This window comes from Egretta garzetta, unplaced genomic scaffold (assembly GCF_000687185.1).
Source record: "Egretta garzetta isolate BGI_Z169 unplaced genomic scaffold, ASM68718v1 scaffold40, whole genome shotgun sequence".
In the NCBI taxonomy this organism is placed as follows: Eukaryota; Metazoa; Chordata; class Aves; order Pelecaniformes; family Ardeidae; genus Egretta; species Egretta garzetta.
This window is the reverse complement of record NW_009258484.1, coordinates 3,744,589-3,770,646: the sequence shown is the minus strand read 5'-3', so window position 1 is coordinate 3,770,646 and position 26,058 is coordinate 3,744,589. Positions and strand designations below refer to the sequence as shown.

The following is a 26,058-nucleotide window of genomic DNA, read 5'->3' as shown; positions in this document are numbered from 1 at the left end:
CGCCCCGTCCCGGCACCGGCTTTCTGCCCGGAGCAGGAGCCCGAGGCGCCGTCCTGAATTATGTAGAATCGAGATTAATCTCCAGATTCTCAAAGCTGGAGGACACAAGCCAGTGCGGAACACAGTCAGCCCCGGGTGCTGCCCCTGTGTCCTGGGAGCTGCAGCGAGGGCGGCAGAGGAGCGGAGCTACCTACAGCACCCCAGATACAGGGACTGAGCTTTCCCCTCCCCCCGATCCCCCTTTTTTTTTTTTAGTTTTTTTTTCTTTTTTGACAGTGATGAAGGTAGTGGAGTTAACCTCTCCCCCTCCCCCCTTCCGAAAAAAAAAGCCAAAACAAAACAGCAGACAAGGATTCCAAGCAGATGTAGCTGTAGCCCTGCCCTGCCCGTATGACCCTCTGCGTCACGCTTACTACATCAACTTTACTTTTTTCAAATGTATTACCACATCAGAAACTTAAAAGAAGTTTAACGAGATTTATTTCCCCTGCAGAAGACCTTCAACTCAATCACCACATGAGCCAAAGACAGAATCATAGAATCATGGAACTGTTCAGGTCAGAAAAGACCTTTAAGATCATCAAGTCCAAGTGCCCCTCTTTTAAATACCTCCAGGGATGGGGACTCACACACTTCCCTGGGCAGCCCGTTTCAATGCTTGACAACCCTTTTGGTGAAGAAATTTTTCCTAATGTCCAATCTAAACCTGCCCTGGCGCACCTTGAGGCCATTTCCCCTTGTTCTAAAGAAATGATAGTTTCCAATTAAGCCAAAACTGGTTGGTGTGGTATCATGCACTCCTCAGAGCCATACCCCGTACCAGGCCCAGCTTGGTTAGAAGCCAGTCTCAGGTACGCCGCAGGGACACACACATAAACTGACATTCAAAGATACCTTTTTTTTCAGCAACAGAAAATACAGGCATTCAGATTTCTCTCTCAATAAATAAAAGTAGGAAGAAAATATTAACCCTTGAGCAGCATTTTCTTGAAATCAAACTAACTTTTCTGTTGTCAGTGGTACCTGTGGTGGTGCATCCCCCGTTCCTGCACCTTTTTTTTCTCCCTTTGACTGCTTTAGGAGTTCAGGAATTCCTGCCAGTCCACGGCCTTTGTGTCAGGTGCCCTTCCTTGTACCAGGAACTCCTACACGGCTGAGGTGGGGAGCGAGAGCGGGAACAACCAGTTACCCCTGACAGCCTTGGAACATACCTTACCTGGATCGTAGACCCAAGTGAAGCAGTACCATCATTACTGGAATTCCAGAAATTACCGACCAGTATTGTGGCTCAGACAGAAATTTACTGATGACTAAAGCCAATCACCTCATGGCCCTAGAAGCAGAGGGTCAAAGTGAGGCCCCTGGAGCTCTCCCGGGCCGCAGCGGGCTGTGACCAGCATCTCCCTCTGAGTGGGACGCCTCTCGGAGCTCGCAAACTGGACAGTTTGCAAAAGTCTGAGGTCCATCACCAAAGACCCACAGTGGAGCCTGGGCTTGAAACTCTTTGACCCTCCTTGAGGCTCAACCCTTATCTGTTGAGAAATGCCAAGGCATTTGACATGAATATTTCACTGAACTGGAGGGGAATTTTTAACAGGTATACCTTTATTTATATATCAGATATAAATGTAATTGTATCTGTGTGTATGCACGTGTGAATCGATTTAAGTAATCTGTAAATCTGTGATTTTAATTACAAAGTGAGTCTTAGACTGCTGCTAGACACATATTATCCTTAAGACATAAACTGTTGACCAAGTCTGAGACCAAGACTGGACCCAGCCACACCTGGATTCGTCTCTGAGAAGGATTTCAGAAAGCAAGGGGGTCTACTCTGAACCTCATGACTCAACGGGAGGGTCCTCATTCTCCGCATTCATGGTCTCTCTGTGAACCAGTCCAATGCGAGTGTAACTTAATTTTCCTTTGTGTACTTCTTCCATGCAGTAACAGAGTGAACCTTGCCGTTTTCAAATATTTAACTAAGTAGCTCTTTTTATTAAAACAAATTTTATCAAATCACTTTGTTAATTGGCTGATGATTGAGTGCTATTGAAATATCACAATCCAGTCCTGTGATATGCCATACAGGTACAAATAAATTCTAAACTGCTCCTAAATCAAAATTGTGTAAAGTCACTCATTCGCGGCAGCACTTTGGGTGAGTCCAAAGCTGCGGTTCAGGCCAGCATGAATTACCTTCCTCCTCCCTGTTACCTTTTGCATAACATTTTGCTGGCAGAAGAGCAGCACATTTCCAAACAAGGACAGGAAAAAGTCACACAGGTTCATGAGAAAAATGTGCAGCCAGTAAATTTTGCCAATGGTACAACATTAATTTAGAAATAGATACATTTTTAACTGCTTACACGTATACACAATATGCGTTCGAGTGGAAAGTGGGGACACACCGGCAATTTAAACCACGGTGGAGCTTCAGCACAACTGCAGTCAGGCGCTGGCTCTTCAGCTGATGCACAACAAAAAGGGTGCAGGGAAAGATGAGAAAGAGGAGATGAATCAATAAACGAATAAATATTCCAGATCTGGAAGCTGTGGAAGTGGGAAGTATTGCTTCTGGCAAGTACACACAACCTAAGCTTCCTTGCTTCTCCACTGACCCTTTCTCACCCTTTTCACCGCAAGGGAGGTGATAGTTGTTTTTTCTGTCACTCCCTCTCTCTACGAAGAAACTTCCAGCCTTATGGATGACAGTTTATCTCATAATTGACAAAAGTTGCTCTTTCTGATTAAATGAATTTTTCCTTAATAATTAAAGTTAATCAGGTGTCTTGATTTGTCCTTTCACCTCCCTCCATTCTCTATTGCCTGCCTCACCTTTGCTACTTGCTATTTCAGCAGGCACTCTGGATTTTTCTCATAAACAGCGATCCTTCGTGATCCTCCTGCCCCCAACAGCCCCTTCTCTTCCCAGTCCATCACACCACACCTCCTGCTTTCCTCTTCCCATTTGTGGTCACGCTCATGTCCTTCTGCAGGCGAAAGTGCCGGCCGCCTTGGCATCATGAACTGGGTCTGCCCACCACACTCCATCCCCAGGCATCACAAGCACCACTTGAAAGACAGATGCAAAGAACACATCACATTTTGTGGACCACAGCAATGCATCAGGGTAGTTTTGTGCTTCTCCAGAAAAGCAACAGAGCGCTGGTGGAGAAGCCTTGCCCCGTTTACAACCTCCACAGAAAAAAAGAACGTAGGTGAATCCAATCACACCTTGGGGGGGGGAGGGGGGCAGGGGGGGAATCAACCATGAAATTGTGTTTTAAAAACATGGGGTGAAATTCATCACCTATGTAATTTAGCTCACTCTACATACATAAATATTTCCCACTTTTCAGATACCTCTGTGGGCCTAACATAGACATTTATATGAGCAAAATTTTAGATTTTTACTGTTGAGGTTTTATTAATTTCTGCTCCCAGGAAATCAATGCTCCACTCGTGTCTCTGGTATAACTTCCTCAGTAACAGAGTTGTTACTGGTAAGGTTACTGTTCTAGTTGAGGAATAAACATCACAATTTTGAAGGAAACCCCCAATATTAAAAAAAAAAAGGGGGAAAAAAGGGAACAACTGCTCTTAGCTTAAATTTCTCCTCACATCCTAAGAATTTTAAGTAAAAAATGGAGAAAAGAATACCACTAACAGAAACATCAAATCACTGATTACCAATGTTAGTTATAGGTCTCTTCAGTCTACCACAAGCCATACACATCTTTCCTCCAGGGTGTTTGAATCAGGTCTATAGTGCAATTTTCTCCTTATTTCTGTAGTCCACAATGAGTCCAGTCAGAGGGAAGCATTAAGCCTGGTTTCAGGACAAAACAAGGTAAGTTGTGGATCTCAGGACAAAAGAATAGGAGTGACCGAGGAACACTTAACTCCACTTGACATTGTAAAGAGATTGGGATGTGCAAGGTAAGAGCAGGCAGAAGTGGGGTAAGACACCAAATTAACACCAGAAAAACAGGCGCCTTCCCCTGCAGGTAGGCATCACTACCAGTTCCTGTGGCAACACCTGGCATCCTGATACGAGTGAATTAAATACCAGTGCCTGAAGCTCGCACCTCACGCCAACAGACACCTCCATTCTGCTTACTAGCCTCCACTCTTGATCTCTTTGTACCACGCTCGAGGATGTACTGAGAAGGTATAAACCCCAAATGGCTTCAGAAAGTGACCTTGAGAAAGTGCCACACACGACAAAGTTACCTCAATTTTGATTTTTATTACGTGGACAGAGAGGTTGATATCAGGGGGGCTGTGAGGGGGAAGATGGCCAAAGATTCACACCAAAAACCGACAATGGTTACTTCCTTCCAGGTTATTCCTCACATTTAAAATCCTTGGTGGCCAACTGAATTCCTTCCATGGTGGAATCAAAGTGCGAAGTTTCTGAAATAAAAAAAAGGAAGAGATTCTGCTGAAATACCACAACAGCACAGATTGTAGAAAGACCTTAATGGTTGCAAATCCAACCCTCAGACTGAGCAGAGTTCACCTGTCCGATGTAATTAAAAGTCTCCTCTCTCATACTCAGCTGTTGGTTATCTCTTTAAAAAGTTAAAAAGGATGGAGAGGAAGCAGACGATGGAAAAATTAAAAAACGCAAGGAATATGGAAAAAGAAGAGAAGAAAACTTGGATGCGAGGACTAGAGGCAGTGAGGACCTAGAGATCTCAAGGCTGAAAAATAAGAAGAGTAACACAGTGGAATTTTTTTTCTCTACAGGTCACAAACACTATCTAATGAAGCCGTTCAAGCAGTGCTACTGTAGCACAGCTACACCTCATAATAGTTTTGTTATTTTGCAAATTTTTTTCCCTGTTATATTCACGCAGGACCCCACAGGGCCTCCAACTTACAGAGTTACGTGAGGCACCAGCACAACCCGATGTTACTCTTTTCTGAGAGCTCCAGAAACACCATCCTGGACAGTTTTAATTCTCCCTAATAATTATACTCCCTGCTTAAGTAAATTTTAGGCCAGGTTTTCCTGCTAAGCACCGTAAAAGGCAGGTGAGGAGGTGGGTTTTTTTCGTCATAGTTCTGTACACCTTTTCTTGCTTCATTTTGTTTAAATTAGTGGTTAAATGTCAAAGGATGGAGAAAATATTTTTTTTTAATTATCTTTGTATCAAAGCAGCAACTGGAAGAGGCTCGGCCATGGGATGATATTTTCTGTGGCACTACTGGAAGACTGCTTTAGTTCACTTTGTATCTTTTAGATTATTTTTTTCATGCTAGCCAAAAGACAGTCATAGAATCATCGAATCGTTTAGGTTGGAAAAGACCTTTAAGATCATCACATCCAACCGTTAACCCAACCCTGCCATCCCACCACTAAACCATGTCCCTAAGCACCTCGTCTACCCAGCTTTTAAATACCTCCAGCGATGGGGACACAACCACTTCCCTGGGCAGCCCATTCCAATGCTTGACAGCCCTTTCTGTGAAGAAATTTTCCTGCCTGTCCCAGCTATATGTTCCTGCTCCTTTGCCCGTGTCCTCACGATTGCATGGCTCTAGGACAATTCATTTCAGCTTGATGGTCCAGACTGAAAACTTTTTCGATGTCTTCGTGCATTGGATGATGGAGCTGAACTGCCTCACTCCCTGGCTGCGGAAGCACCGCAGCCTGCAAAGGGAAGGGACAGGATAGCCCGGCCAGGGAAAGGAGGAGCAGTAACACTTGTCATCGAGAGATTTGTCTTATCAAACCCATGACCCTACCAGGCTGTCGTGGAGGGAGTGCTCCTGCAGGGATTTGCTGCAAAGTGACCCCTACGCTTCAAAACCAAACCTGCTGGCTTTTACTTTGCAGCAGTCCTGCACATAAATGCTTAAACTGACGCTGGGTTTTGTCATCTTGTTCTGCCTTTGTAGGGCATCTGGCATGGGGGAGTCCTGGTCTAGGGAGAATTTCTAGGCACTGAAATAATGCTGTTTTCACCAATCTCAGCATTTTTTAATTTGGGATTGCTTGCTTAACCTCTGGAACAAATACTGATGTGCTGCCAATGCTGCAATAAGGAGCTCTCACAACAACTTGAGATTAACCCCGTGTTTTCACTCTCCCATTGGAATAAAAACACCCTTTCACAACACGAATACAGAAGCAGAATCGTCTGGCTAACAGATGAAGTTGCACGTGGCCAGTAAGGCTTAGTTTACTCTCAAATCTAAAGGGGCTGAAACGATCGTATTAGCTCTCCATTTTTTTTTTTTTCTACGATTTAAAAAGCTTTCAGTAGGAATGCCTCAGTTTTCTTTTTTTTCCTCCCTGACATTTGATGAAATCAAATCCATTTCAACATTTATAGTGGTTCACTTGAGCAGCTTTACAGCCACTCCAGGACATCGTTCTTGGCAAGTCTGCTTTCATCAGCAACCAGAAAAGAATGATTTTGAGGTGAGGAAAGATGACCTTACCTCTCAAAATCAGCAACATCATCGACCAGAAAAACTCACCTGCCTTTTACAGTGCTTACACATCCAGACCTCACAGGACCACTAGAATACATGCGTGGGCTCTGGCCAGGGGTCTGTGTTGCCCGGTATCCTGTGCCTGACAGTGAGCACGAGTCAACTGAAACCCCTAAGAGATGCTTTTTGCTTTTCACATACTTTACTTTTTAAACATTTTTTTTTTTTTAACATTCTAACATTTGTATAAGCTTAAAAGCAGCCTTTCATCTGAAGGCATGCTTGCACGAGGTGTGGTCCCCCCCGGTATCCGGGCTGACTGCCACCCATGCAGGTCCACATCCTCCCCCTCGCGTCCGTGGCAGCACAGCACCCTCCTCTCCCTGGCCCCAGCTTTGGCACAGAGCTGGACCTTACATGAGCCTTATCTAAACTTGCCAGCCCAGCAGAAAACTATCCCTTTGTCTTCTGCGGAGTTAGCAAGTTAAATTATAGACTTTATGTCAGCCAGCGAGTGCTGGAGCTGGTAATGGGAGCAGGGCTGGGAGGAAGGGCACTTCCCGCTTTCAGCAGCAGCGAGCCATCGCTAAACCCATCCGACCTCTGGTGTTTCATCCTCTCCCTCCAACAGACATCAGGACTTCCCCTAACTCATTTCAGATGTTGAACTAAAAAACAAAACAAAAAGCCCACAACCCCCACACTGACTAACTTCCCTCCTCCTCCCAATACAAAGCCCTGACCAGTTTAGCATTCCCAGGTCAAAGGCTTTGCTGAGCACCGAAGCTGCTGCAAGGACGATGGGACCATGCAGCCAGGACCAGGGCAACCAGCCGTCACCTGGGCTTCATCTGCCAGCAGCGACCTCCAACTTAACCACCCCACCTCAGAACAGATCTTCATGACCAAGTCCTTCCACGCAGTGCATGCAATGGTTTGTTTTGTTGTTTTTTTTTTAAAATGAAACACCGACTGGGAGTCTTCTTTCACAGCAAAGTACACGTTACTTTAATTCTACATTCCCTAGAACTAACATAAGCCAGCGCAGTAGAGTATTAGATTGCCAGGTCATGTAGCAAACTGGGATTTAATGGCATTCCGTGTCAGACCGGCAGTCAGCGGCTGGCTCACAAACGCATGGGGCTGGGATCACTTCTGCTGCGCTCGCGACGAGCAGGAAAGGAAGGCTGAAACAATTCTGGGAGTAGCATGGCAGAGAGACAAGGGCATAAAATCTAATGGAAAAAAATGGTTTTTTGGATTCAGCAACTAGATAAAGGCATCAACAGTAAGGCACTCTGCTAGCACGTGTCTTTCCTTTCTTGAAGTACACACACACAAAGAAAAAAAAAAAAACAATAGCCAGGTTAATCACTATTTTTTCAAGGAAGAGAGCAGAGCTCTCCAAGTTTGTTTCTTTAGCATAAAATCAACAAACCCAGACATTTCTGGGTAGTACCGTAGGTTACAAATCCACACTGAGACGGCCAGTCAGTGTCATAAGCAAAAATCTCTGGCCAGACTCCACATGGATGATATTCCAGCGGTCCTGTGAGGTCTGGATGGGAGCAATTTAAGCCTCAGGATCTGGATTTTTTTTTCTGGCTCAATCCACCCATGGTGCAAATTATTCTATTTCTATATACTTCAGTTTCCTTATTTTAAAACACTACAGATTAATGCATTTTCCACTTTGCAAAGAAAAACTGATGGAAAACAATATGGAAGTTAAGCTAGTGTTTTCCAGCTGGATCCAAAAGTCCTTCCTTCTTATCATAATCTACCTAAAAATCTCTCATAAAAAAACTGAAGAAACTTTGCCAAGTTACCAAAGGGTTCAGAAATTCACAAGACAAGCATGAACATGACAACATACTTTCTAATACTCAGTAGCACACTTTGTCATACCGAAGGAAAACATTAATGAAAAATTAACACTTCAATATATGGAGTCCTACTGCGGCCTCCTGCTGCTGATTCTCTACTGAAAAGCAGAGCTGCCACATGTTTTCATAACTCAATGAAATACTGTTTTATTGTTCAGACAGTGCTCTTCATAATGAGACCCTTAATGCAGCATTGCTCTCCATGCTGAAGAGATGAGAAAAATGGCACTGAGATGACACAACTCACTACAGATCACTGCAGTAATTAAACTGGGAATAAAGTCCAGCTCTTAGGCATCCTACAGTACCGCTTTCATTTCACCAGGCAGGATTTAGACTTTTTTTGGGGGAAAAAAAAAAAACAAAACAGCTTTAATAACAAATTGCTGCCTTTCTCTTTTCCCAACTCGGGATTAAAAAAAAAAAACCAACAGCCCTCATCCCTAACCTGAAGAAAAAAAGTCAAGTAAGTTGCGTTATACTAAAGGCACCTTAAAAATTGTAACGAACAATGTTCTTTGGGTGTTTGGTCAAATATCATACAAGAGTGAAACACATTCACAAGTGCGAGTGATTACCTTTTCCTTCACCCAGAATTTGAGATGGTCAATCACGACTGATGAACCACAGCATCCAGGCAGCCAGCGCTGGCACAGGTCATGACATTCTCCTCTGTCACCCCTTGAAACAGCTCTGTTTCTGGAAGTGTTTCAGAAGAGTCTTGGTTCTCTTGGCCAATTTTATTTAGATGTTCAGGACTAATAATATCATCTAAAAAATAAACAAATTACAGACTGCAGCCAAACCCACCTAAATTGATCTAATTGTCTTATATAGTCTGTCATTTATATTAGCTCAGAATAGTGTATTTCTAGAAAAAGCTTTCTTTTCATCAAAATACTCTTGATTTTGTCTCCTAAACGGCCTACAAAATCAACTACATTTTTCAGGTTTGTCTCTGACAGGGAGTGAGCCAGTGTGTGTACACATATATGTGTATGCATATATATATGTGTGTGTGTGTGTGTGTGTATAGATATTCCTACTCTTATGCTATGCTTCCTCTTAGCTCTCCTAGAGCATCCTTTTATCTTTTTTTAAAGGAGAAACTCCTCTCCTATTTCAGACATCAAATTCTACCAGCTTCCAGGGAGCTACTATTGTGTATTTTTCATCTCATATTATGCAACTTATGAAATTATACCACACTAATATGGAATTCATGATAGAAGACAACCAGCAACTTTATCCCATAACCTACCCAGGGCAGGAATTAATGCATGCCGAAATCCAGAGCTTCCCACGGACCCTGATACCTCTTGCTGCTCCAGAGCCTGACCTGTTATTAAGCCAGCAATCTTTAGTGACCAGTAATTTTAAGTTGAAGATGCTAAAATTTTCAGAGAAATAAAGTCTAAAGAAAGACTTTTTCATGATAAATGTCCTTCTGATCTGGAATTGGGTAAGCTTGAGCTAAGTATTGGATTAATTCCATATGGGAAATTTTAAAAGGCAAAGAATTTCAGCACTTGCATCAGGAAATACAAAGTGATGATTCACAGCAACCGTAGCTCTGCCATAGTATGTACACGATAATAGAGGCACAAATTCATTTATCACAGCTTAGTGCTTTTGCATGAAGGGGAGTGTTATCACTCATTTGGGCTGAAAGCCTTCGACACACTTCAGCATTAACTATTTTCTCTTCTAAGCAAGAAACATTTTATACTGGTTTCATATCACAGAATACACTTACCAGCCAAGGCATTTCCATTCTGAAATCCATTTGTTTTTTGTTTCTCCTAAAACAGATAATAATAGTCCAGAGGAAAAAAAAGAAAGTATGTGACAAGAGATTTTCATATTTTGGGAAAGAACAAGGCTCTATTTTATAGTTACTATTTCATTGTATTTACAGGATTTTCCTCATTTCCAGTACCAGACACTACAGTGCTCCTTAAATAAAAACAAACCTTCACAAAGCAACAGCCGCAGTGGGAAGCAGCAAGAAAGTAATTTGTAAGGTAATGCTTTCTAACTAGACGGGGAGAATTAAGTTGCCGTCAGTCACTCCAAATAACTTCTCTGCTACAACTCTTTGTGGAAGTAGCCGTGAAGAAGCTGCTGTTAGCAGGAAATGAAATTTGCTCAGATGATGGGAGAAAACCGTAAGAAGGGAAACAATTAGATGATGGTAGGTTGTACTTAATGGCCATAGGCCAGCTCAGGAAACAAGTATCAAGGAAAAGGTTGGGGGTTTTTATCTCCTTCAATTATTTTGTATGTATTTCTGAAGCTGATCTTTCAAAACCTGAATCCTACCATGGCCTGGAACTGGCCTGGTTATGGAAATATTCAGAAGACTACATAAAACATCCATGTCCTCACTGTGGGTATTAAAAAAACAAAGCAAATTTACGAGCAAAGGACATCATCTTGCTTATGAACTTAAGGATTCCTCTTTACACCTGGAATATCGGAAAGCCTTCCAAAATCCCCTAAAACTCGTACCTCCACAGAGGTCTTCCACAGTAAATAGATCATCTTTGAAATTTTCCAGTCAAGAGGAACTATATAATCATCTGGCAACAAGGATTCTGCAGAAGAAAATATTTTTTGCAGTTGAGTGTTCAGATCTCTCCATAGCCAAAATATATCACTGAATGACAATTTTTGCACACATTACATATATAGACTTTAAAAAAAAAATCAGCAGATATTTAAATAAGCCAACAAAGTCAGGATTTAGGTTTTCTAGAATCTAAGGCCAGTGCACGGGAGGGGAGGAGAGGGAAGGAGATTTGGTTTTGGTTCCTTTCTTTAGGCAAAGGCTTTCCTACCATACTTTCATTTCCCGTGCAGACTCCCCCAACAGTAAGCACAAACGAGAAAAACAGAAAGCTTTCAGCCCATTAATTAAACAAAATGCAACTTAAGTAACAACCTTTAAATTTTAAAATGTTTAATTATAGGAAGTTGTGCAATGTCACTAAAGAAACTACTTTCTAAAATGATTAACTCTAACACTTTTTAAGAAGCTGAAAAAAGATTCTTTGTAGGAAAAGTCTAAAAATATATTCTATGCTTATATGAGAATCATACAAGCAATTCAGTCAACTAAATCTTTCACTTATAAAGAACCAAAGACATTTATTTACCAAAAGTGTCCCCCCGCCCCCCCCCAATTTTCAATAAAAATTCACTGCAATTGCCAGTGTTGTAAAATACTACAGCTCAAATCTGTACATGAATCAATAGCAGCCGGTCAATATATAATAGGCCAGAAAAAAACACAAGAATTTTTGAAACTGTAGGAAAATTATAGTCAAATCAGGATGTAGCCAGCCTTCTGCAGACAGCATGCACAATTCTGACAGAAAAACCCCCCACCAAACAGCCATCACAAGCTGGCAGGGCTTCAGAGAGGTACTGGGGTGGGTTTGTATTTCTTAAAGGTTATTTCCACAGGACACTCATCTGAACACCAGAGAATTTCACCGCTACAGACTCAGAGAAGAACAACACTTGGTTCACTAACCTATTGAGTTTCTGAATGCCTGTTTTGTTTGGTTGGTTGGTTGGTTTTTTTTACCCCCAGCAGATCCCTGTTTTCAAGCCATGGCCAACTCCACTCCCTCTTAGATGATGAAATTTAAGATCACAGGTATGACTCACCAAGTTTGGAGAAGAAGGATGCTTTCTATGTAATAGTTCAGGACATGAGCAGTACTTTCCTGCTCTGTTTTAGCTCTATATGGCAAATCCTTAGGTGTGCAGTGCTAGGTTTAGATAAAGCAGCACTGCAGGGCCTCTGGGGACCACACCAAGTGTACTGGTACCAAGCCTAGGTAGTGCTGCCAGTGGTTTGCCACCATTGTTCTGGCAGGCAGCATTGCCATCAACTTTTGCGATAAAAACAAAGAATCCCGAGGTCAGTTTGGGCAGATAAACAGATGTAAGCTGCTTCTCAGCTGTCATCTTAAAAGTTTCATATGAAAATACATGCTTAACTTTAAATTCTACTGAAACAAACAGGTGTAAAGGTCTATGTGCTGAAAAAATGGTCTGTGTTTTTTAATCCTATTTGTTGGCCAAATCACAGCTACTGTTTTTCTACAGACTAAATTTGGACCGAAGAAGTTGCAGAACTTCATGCACAGGGAACATGGTCTTTCAGCAGGTGCTGAATCACACAGCACCATGTCCTAGGGAGACTTCCAAACAAACGTCTGTTGTTGTTGCTGGCTACAGCTCTGCATGGTCACGTTAACTTGCAGCAAATTTGGAAATTGTGGTTGCCACACACAGCTCTTTTGAGGACTGATCATCATACTCCTAACTGCTAACTTAAAATGATTAAATTGAATGAGGCTCTGGAAGGCAAGTACACAACTGCGATGCTTTGCAATCATGTGCTATTAAAAAGAAGGTATGCATTATCAGAAAATGCATCTTGTAATTTGATTTTCAAATTAAATTAGATTTTGTGAAAGTTTTTCAGCAGCATCTAAGCCCCATAAGGGCCTATGAAAAAATTACTAAATAAAGAAAAAGGAATGCTACTATATTAACCAGGTGGAATGCAAAACCAAACACGCAACCTTTATGTAAGAGCACACATTTTGTACCATGTTTTCATTTAGTTTTGTAATCAATGCAGTAAAATCTTACTCATCAGTAGGATTTGGATTTAAAGTTAGTAAGTCCTTGTTACTACAGAGACTACAAATATGAGGCCAAAACCCAACGGCACCTTTGACAGAGACTGAAGATGATTTTAGGTAAAAAATAAAATAAAATAAATAATCACCAAAGCAGCAGCGATTCCTTTCAATAGTATAAATATTGGACTAATTGGTACCTGAAATAAACCTGAGTATTTAATAGTAGGGGTTTGGGTTTTTTTTTTTTAATGTTTGCTTGGTTTTTTGGGGGTGTTTTGGTGTTTTTTTGTTTGTTTGGGGTCTTGGGGAGGACTGTGGGGTTTTTTTGTTTGGTTGTTTTTTACATAGGTGTAGTAAGAAGAGCATTACCCAGTGGAAGACCTGGAGAACCAAAGAGCTGCACAAGCTGAAAAGCAAATCCTAATGATAAGGGAAGTCCCAGAAAACTACATTTCACATTCACATCTTCATTATCTTCAAGTTGCAAGGCCTCTGCTGGCTCAGGGTCATCTGCTTCCTGCATGTTTTCCCCGCAGCTTGCCAATAAACTAGAATCTTCTGGATACTCAGAAACAACTTTAACAGAAGACAAAATATCTGGTTGGCTATTTGTAACCTCTGAAGAAACTTGTTCACTCTCGCCTTCTTTTTTATCAACTACCTGTTGTTGCTTAAGAGTTCTAGCTTGCTCCTCCTTCGTCATGGAAACTACACAGGCCCTGCAGGAATATTTTGGCATATCAGAAGATTGTTCCAAATGGATATAAGAAATATCATGTAACAGAGCATCTGCATCCAGAATGGGTAAGGAACAAGTTGCCTCGGTGCCACTGTAACGTGCAGAATGTTCCTGCAATGCACGGTTCTGCTCACGTTCTTCTGCACAGTCCTTGCTTAGACAGTTCTTTTGCTCCACTTCCAAAATGCTTTTTGGGGGAACATCATCTTTTCTTGGGACTTCTTTCCCTCCCTCTATACTACCATCAATCTGTCTTGGTAGATCAAACTTTGGTGCCAAGTTGACAATTCTTCTGTACCTTTTTCTCTTCGATGTAATTGGTGCAGCATCATCTCTTTGAACATTTACTTCACTCGAACACAGCATGAAGGTGGCCCTGGCTTCCACAAGAGAATCAAAGTGCACTTCACCAGCTGGTGATGCCGATAGACCATTGCTCATTATCTTACCAGCCTCCTCAGTTGCTGTTACCTTATGGTTTTCCTTCACCAATCCTTCATTTAAGTGATGGCAGTTTAGCTGTGTTGAACTGTTCGTATGAGTCTGTTTAGGTTTCCTCATCTTGGGGGGTCTTTGTTCACCTACAAATTTATCCTCAGACCAAGAAGAGAGAGAAACTTCTGTATCAAAGCCCAGCTGCAATTCCTCAGTAGGTAAATTAATTGAAAAAAAAGCCCAGGCATTAGAACTATTCTCTTCTGCTTTTAATGTGCCTTTGTCCTTTGTGTTATTATCAGGCACGTTATCACGTATGTTTGAATTGTAACACAGAGAGACATCTTTTTCTTCACCATTTAAACTTAACAGCTTAGCTTCCATGTCAGGTTCACATGTAATTTGATGCAATCTTAGTTTGTTTTCTGTGCTTAACAGTGGTGTGTTATAATCTTCAGAGATGCCTTCTGTTTCCTGGATGGAACTTTTATCATTGCTTATTTTTAGGAAGCTGCTTCTGCAAAGATTTTCTTTGTGCCTTTGATTCGTTTCCTCATCATTGAATGCATTTTTGGTTAGGTTTTCAGTAGAAAAAGCTTTTACATCTATTGGAAGTGAACTGTCACTTTCTACAGGCAATTCATTTTTCAATGCACCGTTCAACATTGCTGAGACCTCAGATGCAGCAACAGGAAACCTTTCTCTGGAAACCACTGCAGCTTCTTTCAGGCTTTCATCATCACCATCAGGCTGCTCTTCACAAACCGTTACTGGATCCTCTGGACCTTCACTGAATGCACACAATGATTTGCTGTTTTCTTCTTCTGAATTGTCCTCTTCGCTGTCTGATGTGTCCTGGACATCTGGAATTGGATGACGAGTTGCTCTGCCTAACTTCTTTGTAATGTCTGCATGATTGCCTTTCATTTTTCTGTTTCTTTTTCGCTTTTTCTTCTGCTTTGCTTTTGTTAACAGGTGCCCAGGGTTGTTCTTTAAAATTGTCCCCCTGCATAAAAATAATAATAATAAAAAAAAGTAAAAAAAACCCCTGACAAGTAATAATGTATTCGGGGTGTTCAATTTGAAGAACAGGTACATTATGTAAATCTGATGATCAAACACAGACCATCTGCTTTTTTAAATAGATAAAATCTCAGATAAACCCTTCTATTGATTAAACAAATGCACATCCCACAATTCAGAACAATCCTGAATATTTTAAACCAATTTAATAAACATAGCTGCCATCTCTCTAATTTAGCTTTACAAAAAGTATCAGAAATCATTGCAAGACCAAACAGCATGTTTCTGGATGTCTTTCTAAATGATTTTTGAACAATAGATACTAAAGAGCTACCGCTATTCTGAAATTTCATTAAACATCACGCTGAGCAGGAAGGTACTAAGTGGAGGACGTAGTCAGACAATTTCATCTGTTAAGATTAAATGGACTATACTTAGATAAGCTGGACTCAAATTCAAAACATGCTAACCAAAAATCTGAATAATGTAAACATACAGTAACTACAGCAACTCTGATATTTACTGCTCAGTATATTATGTGTGGACACATATGTTTTTGGAAAAAAGTATTTTGTATTTCATTAGCAACAAAATGGTAGACTACAGAAAAATTAACTCAGCCATAGGCAGTTATTTACAATTTATTTTGTAGCTCTCTTCAGAACACCTGATTTTTTTTGTCTGCATTTCTCATTGGATTTAACACATAGCAGCCCTAACAGTGACTTCTCTGAAATCCTGATGTCAGCCCATCAGCCAGCTAACCCTGAAATGAACACATGTAAGAAAAATCTAGTCCAGAAATCTAACTTCTCCCTATGCAAATCTCCAGAGAGAGATGAAATTTTCAAAGCTAAATTTGACTGACAAATCTTCATATCGAAGATCTGCTCCTCCTCTGTAATTCTTCACTTTTCTGTAGCTCTCTGTTTGGGATGGTACTTCACACAACACTCCAAAGCAAACAAAGCAGTAGCTAGAAGAATTACAGGGTAAACTTAGTTATTTTCTGGGTATTCATATGTAATAGAAGATGTCTTAAGAGCTGTATTCTGAAATTCTTAGAGAGAAATAAAGAGGGGTGACTGTGCATGTGGAGGGAAAGCCAGAGTCACTAGCAGGCAACATGGGACCTAAAGGTCACCTATAGAAACCTATCCTTACCCTTTATTAGTTCTTGAATTTATTCACTGTTTGTCTCACATAAATTCTTTCTAATTTGAACTCTACTCTCCTATTCTCAGAGCGTGAAGCACCTTAGCAGCCTTCTCAGCCTCTGTAGAGCCACAAAGTCACTTGACTGGAACAGGATTCAAAAGTCTTGGTGCCTTGATATTGCTGCAACAAGCCCTATGGATCTGTGAAAAGATCTTGTTGGAAAGCACACCAAGTTTTATTGTCCTATAATGGCATTCTGATGAGACATCCTACTAAGAAATGGGATTTCCTTCAGATGCTGGCATTTACATCCACATGGTGCTTTTCTCTGAGTAATGGAAATGGACTTCCCCTTTCCCAAATCAGTGTATTTTCAGTACAGTGTCTATGGATTAAGTGCAGATGTCTATACCGCAGATGCTTGAAGTTAGCCAAGACAAATTCCACCCTGAATTCTGTTCACAATAGCTTCCCCACTCAGAAACATGCTTCCTTTGTCCCCAAAAGACAGACATGGGATGCCAGACAGTTTTAGTATTGAATAGAACTTCTTTGTCTATTGAATTAAATGATATAAAAGAGCAGCATCTGCAATGCTAGTTGGAGAGATTACTTTCTTACATATAGCATAGATTTGCAGAAATCAAACTAATACAGATTATGTCTTAAATCCTAACTTTCTTCTTCAGTGATGAAAATTCACGACTTGGAAATTTTTCTAGAAGAGGAAATTCTCCGAGGTTTTCAGAAGCATATAACCCCTTACCAGTGAAATAGAAAATAATGTCCAATTTTTAATTGTTTTTAACAGAGTGGGGAATAAAACGTCAGACCTGTGCACCAATTTCAAGAATTCTGTATTGTACCTAAAGGCCCTTGCGGTGCTGTAAGAGCCCTGCAGAAATGACAACTGAATCACCAATGTCAGCACTGGCACAGGAGAGGAATGGACTTCTCCAGTCCTGGTATTTTTGTAGCTACACTCTTGCTTACCACTCATTTCTCCCAGATGTGAATTTGCACTGCTGCTGCTGGAAGTGAACTTCTCTAATACTGATTCAAGCACATTTCTGGTGCTTAACTCCCGATACACCTGACAACGCTTTCAGGACAAGGCTGACATAAACCTTAGGCTAGGATGCCACACCAAAAGGTATTGTAGAACTTTGCAGAAATGAGGGGGAAAAAAAGTCTCACAGGTGAACACATTTATTTCCTCTCCTCACCATTAATTCTGAATCAGGAAGGAAAGCCCCACTGGACAGGATTTGCTTTAGAATGCAAAACCAGCAGAAATACATCCACCAAATAATGGGAGAAGAACCTGGATGATCCAAAGAAACTAACACCTATTATTGCATTGAAGTTGTTGCACATCAAAATAGTAACAAATGCAAATGTTGGTCCAGGTTGATGATTTAGCATACCTGGGTACGACCTGCAATAGTGACATTCAACAGTTCCTAATAAATACAACAGCTATGTCATTTCTGTGCTTTGGAAACATGGAGGTTTTATAGCAGTTCATCAAAATTAGATTTCTAAAGGTCTGGATTTCCTAAAGAAAGGACCAAAGCAAAAAGGAAAGCAATGAACTTACTACATGCAGAATAATAAAATTTATTATTCTTCACTTTTCCAGGCAACTTCCCTTTTCTAACTGATTTTAAGAACTACTACCCAAAAGAAACACTCTAATGCACCATGATGGCATAACTAAAAATTTCCTGCTTGGGGTATACCCAGTGTATCATGTTAAGGTTTTGCATTTAATGAAGAAAACTGTCTACTAGGGTTTTTTTAGCTTTATCTTATTCTTCCTCTTTTATCCACCTACATGCTTTTTGAGGAGTTTTCCTTATTGTAAAACCCATATGGCACACAAACACTGAGAAAATTCAAGAACCAGCATGGAGATAGACTGATCTCCTTTACAGGGGCATTTGCTAGCGAGTTGTTTTTAAACACATATAACACACACAAAACGGAAAATATATTTGATATTTAAATTTTGCTATATACTATGTATTTAAAAAAATGGTTAGTAATAAAAAGACCTGAAAAAATGTAATAATATTTTTGTTGAAATAGGAATTCCCTTTCTGTAACAAGTTCGAAATTTCTCAGCCTACTGTTTAGACAACATTAAAAGCTTTTTGCCATAGCACTGTTACATGTGTCTTCAAGGCTGTAACCTACTGCTCCAAAGAGCACTGTCCAGCTTGATTGAGTGTCAGTGCTCAGAAGATGCTCTTTACTGGAGAAACAAATGCACTTCCATGATGGCCAAGGCAGAACATGCAAAGTAAATAACCTAAAGAAGTTAGTCACATTTTGCTGGAAAATGGCAAAACCAGAAAAAGTAAGTTATTTACAGTTGTACAAACTTCAGCTCTAGCACACATCTAAGCTGACATCTGCTTGGTATCAAAAAATGCCCTCAGTCATTGCTGTAATGAAATATAGAGGAACCGATGAATTTAAAAAGCAGTTCCATATGACATTTAGCCATGAGGTACACGCTCTTTCAGAAATGTATGTTATCATTAATCTCCAAAGTCTCTGGAGTGGGTTTTCAACATGAAAATTACAGTAGAGCTGCTTACATAAAGTGGCATTTGCTGGGATACATTTCACCTTCTCCATCTGGTAAGTCCAAGTGCACTGCTGAATTCCTTGTGACCTAACTTTACTTCAGCAACAACCAGAAATTGAAGTTACAATTTTGAAATAACAAAAAAAGACCTGGTACCAGCCTTTTTGTTACGTATCTTGCCTTTAATACTGAAATGAGTGATAAAGATCCAGTTCCTCAAAACCAAATGGAATACTGGTATTAGGTGATCAAGCAACTGGAAAAAACCCACATGCAAAATAACTTGTCAGCCTTATCAGGCTTCCTGAAAGGTGAAATCCCATTAGACAGCTGAGCATCCAATGTAGCACTTTATTGTTGCTGAAGAAACAGTCTCAGTCACCCTATCCTAAGTTGTTCCAGATGTTGCCCTTGCACTTCCACTACCTGCCTTTTGCAGGCTCTACTGCCCTCCTTGTGGGTGGATTTACCTGCCTGAGCCAGCATCGAAAGAAAGCAAATATTGCTTTGTTGTTGAGCTGGTTTAACTTACCAAAGCAATGAGTAAAGTAAGCGTTTGGCTAAGGCAAAGGAAGTGGTTGGCGGGAGCAAGGGAACTAATTTCAGCATTTTTCTCACAGTCCATCTTAAGGAAATTCACCATAGGGGATTTGTAAGAAATGTTTACACATTACAGTGTTGCAAATTAATGCTCCCCACCCCAGTGCTCCCCAGAGCTCCACCACCCCCCCAAATCAGTAAAGATCCTACTAGCTGGATTCAATCTGAAGTACCTCAGTATTTATTATTCTTTTGTCTCTCAACAGTATGTCCAGGGTGGTGAGATTTAAATACTCGCCTTCATAAAACACACTACTCTATCACAATGCTCAAAGAGCTACTCCAATCCTTATAATTTCTACAGGATTGATGTACATACAGTTCCATGCAATGCATAATCAGCCATTGGCTTGCTGCCCTGTTATAGTCCAGACACAAGAGACATTGATCCAGAGAGTACACAGGTAACAGCATACAACTGGTTTGATCAAAGCATGCCTGCAAGCAAGCTGTTCCTTGAATCAAATACATGGCGAAGTGCAACCACTTTACTTTTCAAAGTAAAAACACAACCATCCAAATAAAAAACCCCATCAACCAACCAAACAACCCACCAGAAAACCCAAGTTCCTGAGGTGCTAGTAACAGCAATTCAGTTTTAAATGAGCATCTATCCACTCCACAAGAAGTTTCAGGTGGGGTGATCTGACTGATCTTTGTCCTGCCTGGTTCATGAAAGTCAGAAATGTCTTCTGACTGAAAGAGCCAAGCTCCTATTTCAGCTCCTTAGACACAGAATATGTTGATCAACATGAAGGGAATCAGTCCTGAATATACTGATCGATACATATATGTACATACACACTGAATATACTTGTGCCCAGTATCAAATATCTTCTTCCTGAACACGCAAAACAACTCAAAACCCACTTTCAACCTCATTTATGTGCCACAAATATCTCACCTGACACAATTCAAAATTCTAACCAGAAAAAGAAAAAAAAAAATCAGCAATAGAGGTAGTGATGTAGGCTAGCAGACAGAGAAGAGACACCATTTTTTGTTTGACTGGATCTCTCTGCACCATTAAGTATGGTTCAATGTTAAAAAGCAGGTTAAGTAGGAGAAAAAAAAGACAAACTGAAATGCTGCAAGTTATTTGAACCCATCTTAAGGGGATGTACTTACAGAGAAGAACCTGCAACTTTATCATCAGCCTTCTCACCCACAAAGGCTTGCAGAATCAATTTTCATTCAACTTTTAGTCTTTTCAAGAGAACATGATGGACACAGATGTCAATGTTATGCACTGCAAGTACAGTATGAATCATCTTGTCAAGGCTGATGACATCAGTTCTATTATTTGGATAATACCAGCTCAAGCATGAAGACAACCTGATTGGAATTAATCCAGGCTGGACCAGAAATAAGCTGCTTTGAGAAGTAGTTTGGAGAAATAGGAACTATGGCCAAATTTGCCCTAGTTAATAAAGTTTGGTGTCACCTGCTCTGCAGCAGTGCTCCTTAATTTTCTATTGCTATAAAGAAATTACAGCAGGAGATTTTAAGCAACACTTTAAAAAAATCTGTAACGGGATAGAAAAATCCCACCTTCCCAGAAAATGAGCAGTCTGTTTTTCATTAAATTCTGGACAAACTATAGCACTGCTGCATATGTGGATAAGAAGCAATCAGTTCTCACAAAATCCTAAGCACGCTCCTCTCAGCGACACCGGCGCACACTTTACACACCGCACTTTACAAAGCTGGTGGTCCAGGTTGGAAACCATGAAGCGCACTGGTGAAGACTGCGGGTGACCAAACAACGTTACCCACCGCAAACACAAAGCTCATTTCCCTAATGGCCAATTCGCAGCTATTGAAAAAACACGCAAATGGTAATAATTACCTTAAAAATTACAACCTTTTTCTTTCTAAATGAAAAACACAGTTGCTGTTGCAGATGTAACATCTTGCATAATGTATATATAATCTAACCAGTTCAAATAGAAGACAGTATCGAATCTGAGTGGATCCTTAATTTTAGGAGAATTAAGATCTGTGTTCAAACATTAAATTCTGTGAGCCACCTCACAATTCATTTTTCAGTTCCTCTCCCTTACAATCTATTGCTTTCCAGGTGTGCGCTTGTGCAGTTCCACTCGAGAAGCTCCACCCAGGAAAAGGCAGATTTACTGAGGCTCTCATGAGGTCGTGAAATAAATCACATCCTAAAATGTGATCCACAAATAAAAGAGACTTTCTAGGTCCTAATTCCTAAAAAATATCATCGTTGTGTATTTTGACCACTGTAGAGTCTACTTTTAAAATAAACAAATAAATCACTATTCTAAACAGAAAATAAAGAGAAGTACATATTGTGATATATCATCCTAGTACTTGAACACACAGATGACAGCTATCAAAACAGAACATAAAGATAAGCAAGTACAACAAAAAGGTTTTAAAAGTCAAAATTAGTTTTACAGGATGAAGTGTTGGACTTTTTGCCAAGGCACGTTCACACACAAAACAACTGTGAAATGAAGTTCCCAGATAAGGCACAAGCAAAATCAAGTTGAGGAAAAATATGGGTGGGAGTGTGAGGAAGCAACAGAGGTACAACAGGAGCAGAACAGAGTACGTTGAGGTATGTAATAAGCTATTTTCTGTCAGGAACTTTCAATGAAAGATGACAGATTTTAGCTATATTTAAAATAGCTTCAATCAACAAAATTGTAGCAAAGACATGTAATTAAATATCCACCAAAGCACAGACGGTAATTCTGGAAAAAAAAGTATGCATTTCCAAACCACAAGAAGACACTGCAAACTTAATGAGGCTAAGAAAAAAAGGAATGAAGAAAAATATATTGTATGACAGAAAGTATTACTTTCAGCGGAACAAGAAAAAAAATTCAAAAGGACAGCTTGGGGGGAAGGGCAATATATAGACTCAGTTTTTAAATCAGCATCGGATTGAACTGAGGCATTAAAAAAAAAAAAATAGAGAATAAGGTGTAGCTCTCCACACAAGTTTGTAGTTCAGGGAAGAAAAGGGAAGGGGGAGATGGATCCAGAGTTATGAAGACAACTGTAGCAACTGAACACACAGGACTCAGATGAGAAGGATGCAGTTCAAGAATAAGAGAAAAGGGGTAAAAAAGTTACAAGAGCAAAATAGTAAAGAAAACATTATCAGTAAATATTAAGCAACCAGCATCAAACCCAGATGATAGCAATGCTAAAATGCAAATACCTGTAACTGCAGACAATGTTGCTGTTCAGAACATCTGCTCCAGGAGTTGCCCTCATTCTATGCATCCCAAATGCTGTACGAAATATTGAGAGCATTCAATGATAACATGCATTCTCTGGAAGGTATTACACCCTTTTTCAACAAGTCTCAGTACTTTGTCATACTGGCACCTGACTTTTACATACTATTTCTGCCTGCTCCTCTTTGGTATTAACTTGTTTCCTTTTTAAACGTCTTTCACCAAAAGGACTAGAGATACCCAAAAGACATGATGAACTACCCCTTAAAGATGATTACTTTCTAGAAAACAGCCCTGGATTACTCCTAGAGTGTTGGGGATGAATAGATGCAGAAAACTGTCTTTCAATTCCACGGTGTAGCAAGGGTCAATAGTAGAAGTCTGTCTTTGGACAGAAAATAAAACACTACCTTCGATAAACACTAACATATGCCAGTATGTTCTAAGTCTGGAAGGATAATACAACTAACATGAGACAAGCGGTCATGGACACTGCCCGAGGGAGAAAAAAGGGGATCAGCTAAAAGTGTTGTCAGGACCTTGTGAGCAACTCTGCCGATACAGCTACCAAACAAAATTAGCTGAATAATGGTACAACCAGTTTTGCTGCTACAGTTAAAAGCCAGAAACTTAGTGCCCATTTGAGAATAAGAAGAGAATCATGGACCCCTGTATTAAAGCAAGCCTGTACCTGACACCCTGACATCAGGCAGCAAGTCTGTTAGTGATTTAGAAGTCTTCTCTGATAGATAAGAGCAAACTCTCTCGATATTCTGGACACTGCTCTTACTACATCCATTAGAACAGAATAATTTATGTCAGAAGGGGCCTCTGGAGATCATATGGTCCAACCTCTGCTCAAAGTAATACCAACTGAGATCTTGTTGGTCAGTGCCTTGCCTGGACAAGCTTTGAATGCTCCAAGGATGGAGATTAATATCTAATTGAATTATCTGCTTTAGCAGGGGGGTTGGACTAGATAATCTCCAGAGGTCCCATCCAACCCCTGCCATTCTGTGATTCCCATGTTGCAACCTCTACCCATTGCTTCTCATCTAAGAGGAGCCTGGCTCCACCTTTATACTCTCCCATTAGTTAGGCGAAGCCTTAAGCTACCTTAGCCATACCCTTCTCTTCTTAAGGCTGAACAATCCATTTCTCCGAGCTTCCCCTTGTACCTCAGGTGCTCCAGGCCCCGACCACCCTCTGCTCAACTCACTCCAATAAGACACATCTTACTTGTACCAGCGAGCTCAAAGCTTGACATTCTCAATAAAGGCACCACAAACTAACCAGGCGAAAGATAAACCCATTTAATCCCTTTACAGCTCAGTTCCCTACAGAGCCATAGAAACTTAAACCATAGTTAGCTATCTTTATTCACAATAAAACCTCTCCTCGAGACCTAGGACCAAAAAGGGCAGCATTATGGAGGTAATATAAGCCCTATTAGAAACAGGACCTCAGTCTAGACTGCTGGAACAAACCAGCAACAGAATGAAACACAACACTAACTGCACCTTCTAGATACGCACACACAGAATTCCATTTATACTCCTATATATGATGCAATTTTGCTGCACAGCCGTAAGCACACTCTTCTAACTGCATTTTTCATAAAGTGAAAATAGCTCTGAAATTTTATCAGGTATACTTAATTTTTAGCGCATGTATCAAACAGCTGCAAAGAGCTGCAAATGAAGCTCAAATATGTATACCTGCCTTGCTTCAGGTAAAAGAGCCAATGTCCATACTTTTGTTGCCAAGACCTCTGTAAAGCAGCATATTCAGCTTACAATTAATATGGGAAAACTATCAGGAAAAATGCTAAATGGGGGAAAAAGTAATAGAGCCAATTCACTCCTAAGTCAGGTTTGTGAGCCTTCAGAAACTCTTCATGGTTAAGAGGAAGATGGGGGATAAGCTGTTCAGGAACTTCTTAAAGATTATTATAACCGATAGTATAGGTTACCAAAACCTATGGCTGATAAGTAAGGAAAAAAAAAATTATTAGAAGTGTCATAAATAAAATAGCAGCCAAACAGCATTCCAGGCCCATGACTAAGACTGATTTATAAATGATACAATAAAGCCCTTAGAAATAAGCAAATGTTTATTGTCAGCTAAAGCAGCACCTCTCAGTCTGTTAGCAATTTAAGAAGAGATTAAACAACATCCACTAAAGAATGCATGCTTTTTAAAATCACTAGTTGGACAACATGCAAGCATATGTTCCAGAAGTTTTGCTCATAATATATTTTTCTGCTATGTTTCCATAAAATTCTAGAATACTTACAGAGTAGTATCAGGAAAATACTTAAAAAGGACAAGCAGGATGATCCACACTGTTAGAAAGCAGTTATTCTGATGTCAGTTTGAGGGATCACAAAAGAAAGGTTGAATTCGATTAACAGCTCAAAAACGAGTAATATTTAACATCTGTAAAAAGACTGCAAGTACAACTGAAAAAACCCCTTACTTCATGGGTACAGTATGTTCTGACTTGGCCCAACATGATGTTGTTACAGCAGCACTCTGGATCAGTGCGTCATGGTACCGCCTGCCTACCTGAGAAATGACAAAGTAGCATTACCAGCTAAAAGGGAACTGGAGAGACCCATTCCAGGCACAATACTTCAATGCCTTGATCTAGAACAACATTGACAGTCTATCTCAAGCTAAAAACACCACTCGCTGCTTCTCCATTGTTATAGAAATAAATTAGACAAATGTGAGATGATCTGACCTTGATAAACCCTGTTACGTACTATTTACCTTCTGAATAGTTAAAAGACCAGCTGTTTTCACGTATTTTTGAGAACTCAAAATAAGCTTATTTACAGCTAATTTCAACCAACTAGCCTATAAACAGAAAAAACCCCAAATTGATGTACACACAGATCCTCACATATTAAATGATTAGTGAAGAGCTTTAATCTCTGCTCTTGCTTTTATTTCAAAAGGATGACAGCCTAAAACACTGAAGTGAGAAAGTATCACTGTAGAAGCACTGAAGTGAAATATTTCCACATCTGACCTATGGGAAACATCTGATCACTCTTTTGAGAACTAAATTTCAATTTTATGAACTGCATTTCAACACTGTATCTTCTTATTGCTCTTTACTAGCATTTACAATATATCTCTGTTCTTTTGCATGGAAACCCCTCAATTCTCAGCATATACCTGGTCACCTCATCTCCATGATGCACCAGCACAGAGGGAAAAGATTTCCTTCAGAAAACTCGATCACTAGGAGGAAACAGCAGTTAAAACTACAGGTATCACA

The 26,058-nt window shown here is 40.3% G+C and overlaps 1 protein-coding gene across 1 annotated transcript in view; it reads right to left on the bottom strand.

Annotated features, from left to right (window-relative positions):
• Window positions 1-4,258: 4,258 nt before the first annotated feature.
• N4BP2L2 (NEDD4 binding protein 2 like 2) overlaps window positions 4,259-26,058 on the bottom strand; it is a 46,704-nt gene continuing 24,904 nt past the window's right edge. Inside the window, exons 6-10 of the mRNA XM_009644884.2 lie at window positions 13,370-15,180; window positions 10,848-10,933; window positions 10,093-10,138; window positions 8,915-9,107; window positions 4,259-4,419 (exon numbers count right to left, since the gene is read on the bottom strand). Of these exons, the coding sequence (XP_009643179.2) occupies window positions 8,947-9,107; window positions 10,093-10,138; window positions 10,848-10,933; window positions 13,370-15,180 (2,104 nt within the window). The 3' untranslated portion in view covers window positions 4,259-4,419; window positions 8,915-8,946. The remainder of the gene's footprint in view (window positions 4,420-8,914; window positions 9,108-10,092; window positions 10,139-10,847; window positions 10,934-13,369; window positions 15,181-26,058) is intronic.